The sequence below is a fragment of the Olea europaea genome, chromosome 3 (assembly GCF_002742605.1).
Source record: "Olea europaea var. sylvestris chromosome 3, O_europaea_v1, whole genome shotgun sequence".
Lineage (NCBI taxonomy): Eukaryota > Viridiplantae > Streptophyta > Magnoliopsida > Lamiales > Oleaceae > Olea > Olea europaea.
In genome coordinates, this window is record NC_036239.1 from 5,856,837 (window position 1) to 5,858,928 (window position 2,092).

Genomic DNA, 2,092 nt, shown 5'->3' on the forward strand with positions numbered 1-2,092 from the left:
TCATGTTTGTTTCGTTTGCCATGATCATCACGTAAAAGGGAAAAACTTATTTAACTCCAAGCTAATTGTATACCTATACCTAGTACAAAATTATCAAAATCTATAAATGTCAACATAATTGTCATTCATTATGGTAGAGAAAATCGAGGCTTGAGGAATGACTTTTTCGTTGCCAATAGAATATTTCCATCCGACATTTTATTACTATACATTTAATTCACATCATTTAACCCTAATAANAATGACTTTTTCGTTGCCAATAGAATATTTCCATCCGACATTTTATTACTATACATTTAATTCACATCATTTAACCCTAATAACGACATATGAAAGATCTATACATTTTTATCAATAGTAAACACGCTACACTTTCGAATCTCTATCACAACAATTACGTGGATGGTTAAAAATGCTGATCACACACCCTCACCAAATTTTCCAGAAAATCAAAGCTTACCGACTTTTGATTTAAGATTAGTCCATTCTATTTAATTACCTTTAGTTATTGATTAAAGTTTTCTTCGTTTTTTCCTTGCATTGGTTGACTAAGTGCAGATACGTCTGAAGCTCGTGGCGGGTGGTAATGTTACTGACGTTTAAATACGGCAGGCTCCGGCTGCTTAAACGGAGCTCGCTACCGACATCGGCGTACACCCATTGAGTGTCCTCGACAAATTTTCTAATCCACGTTGAAATGTTAGCCATGAGAGTATCATAATTGTTCGCCATTTTGTCGTTGTTGTCGATGACAAAACCTGGGACTTTTGTTATGAGATCATCGGAATTTACTATACGTAATACTTTCGTGCCTTGTCTATCGAGGTGGCTTCTAAAGCTCCGATTCCCCACTCGCGGACCGGCGAAGGATATTACGGTGACAAGGGGAATGTTGTCGAAGGTTTTTTTAATGTCATAGGCGGCGAGGGTGGCAAGGGCCGCGCCGAGGGAATGGCCGGTGATGGTGATGCTTAGAGGCTCATCGTCGTAAATTTTGAGAATTTTTGAAACTTCTTCTCGTACCTGTTTTTGCAGGCTCGGACGATTTCGAATACTGGAAGTGTACAAACTTAAAAACCCACTTTCCACCATTGGACACGAGCATTCACTTGGCTTGGAATTAGCATTGGGCCAAGGAGTTAGAGTGGCTCGAAGATTTTCCAACCATTCCAGGCATGTAGCCGTGCCTCGGAATGCAAGTACAACGTCGCGTCGTCCGAGCCTGGAAATTTCTCTTCTGTCATGGCACACCGCCGTGTAACCGATCCAGCTTGATTGCATGGACATCCAACTCGGTGCCTTTTCAATCCAACTTGGTAATTGAATCCCACAAGTTGCGACTAAATTCTTGGTAACTCTATATCCCGTTGTGGAAAATCCTGTTTCCTCGAGAAGTTTTCTTTTAGGGTACCGGCACGTAGCATAAGAAGAAGAGGATGGATCAAAATCAAATGATCTATATGCAGCTTCGACAAAATTACCAAATCGAATAATCTCACTGCGTAAATTATCGTCGAGAGGATCGAGTAAACCTTCCCAGTTCTTGATTCCCTGATAATCCATCCACCTCTCTTTAAGTTTCACTGGATTTGGAGACCTAGACCAGCTGGAATTATTGATATTGGACACTATGAAACTATTTTCCAAATAGTTGGGAGCCTGGATTTTCATGTTTAGGTTTTTCTTGGAGTTTTGAGGTGGGTATGCAATTTGTGGAGTGGCATTAGATATGCCTGGTTGAACAGATTTAATAGAGAGGCTCATGATTAGAAAGGCTGTGAAGTACTTGAAGAAGTTCTCGGTGTGATGTCTCTTATTTTGTACCCACATACAGAAGCTTGAATTGGGCTTTTATAGGATTAGAGTTTAGAACACGCTCACTTTAGGTGAGAAAGGGACCAACATGTAATATCTGTATGTATATGTATTTATGTGAATATGAGTGTGTATACCCAGTAAACGTCATACATACATTTGTACATATATCTTCAAGGATGGACACGGGTTTTGCAAAGAAATCGAATCGAAAAACTTTCCTTCCTTATGAAGGGCAGCTGCTCGACCAAGCAACCAATTACCACCCTAAAACATA

At 39.9% G+C, this 2,092-nt stretch overlaps 1 protein-coding gene across 1 annotated transcript; it reads right to left on the bottom strand.

The window, feature by feature from the left end:
• Positions 1 to 258: 258 nt before the first annotated feature.
• On the bottom strand, positions 259 to 1,826 carry LOC111391356 (phospholipase A(1) DAD1, chloroplastic-like). The gene has a single exon (XM_023016558.1). The coding sequence runs from the start codon at positions 1,762 to 1,764 to the stop codon at positions 502 to 504; it is 1,263 nt and encodes a 420-aa protein (XP_022872326.1). The 5' UTR covers positions 1,765 to 1,826; the 3' UTR covers positions 259 to 501.
• Between the last annotated feature and the right edge of the window lie 266 nt (positions 1,827 to 2,092).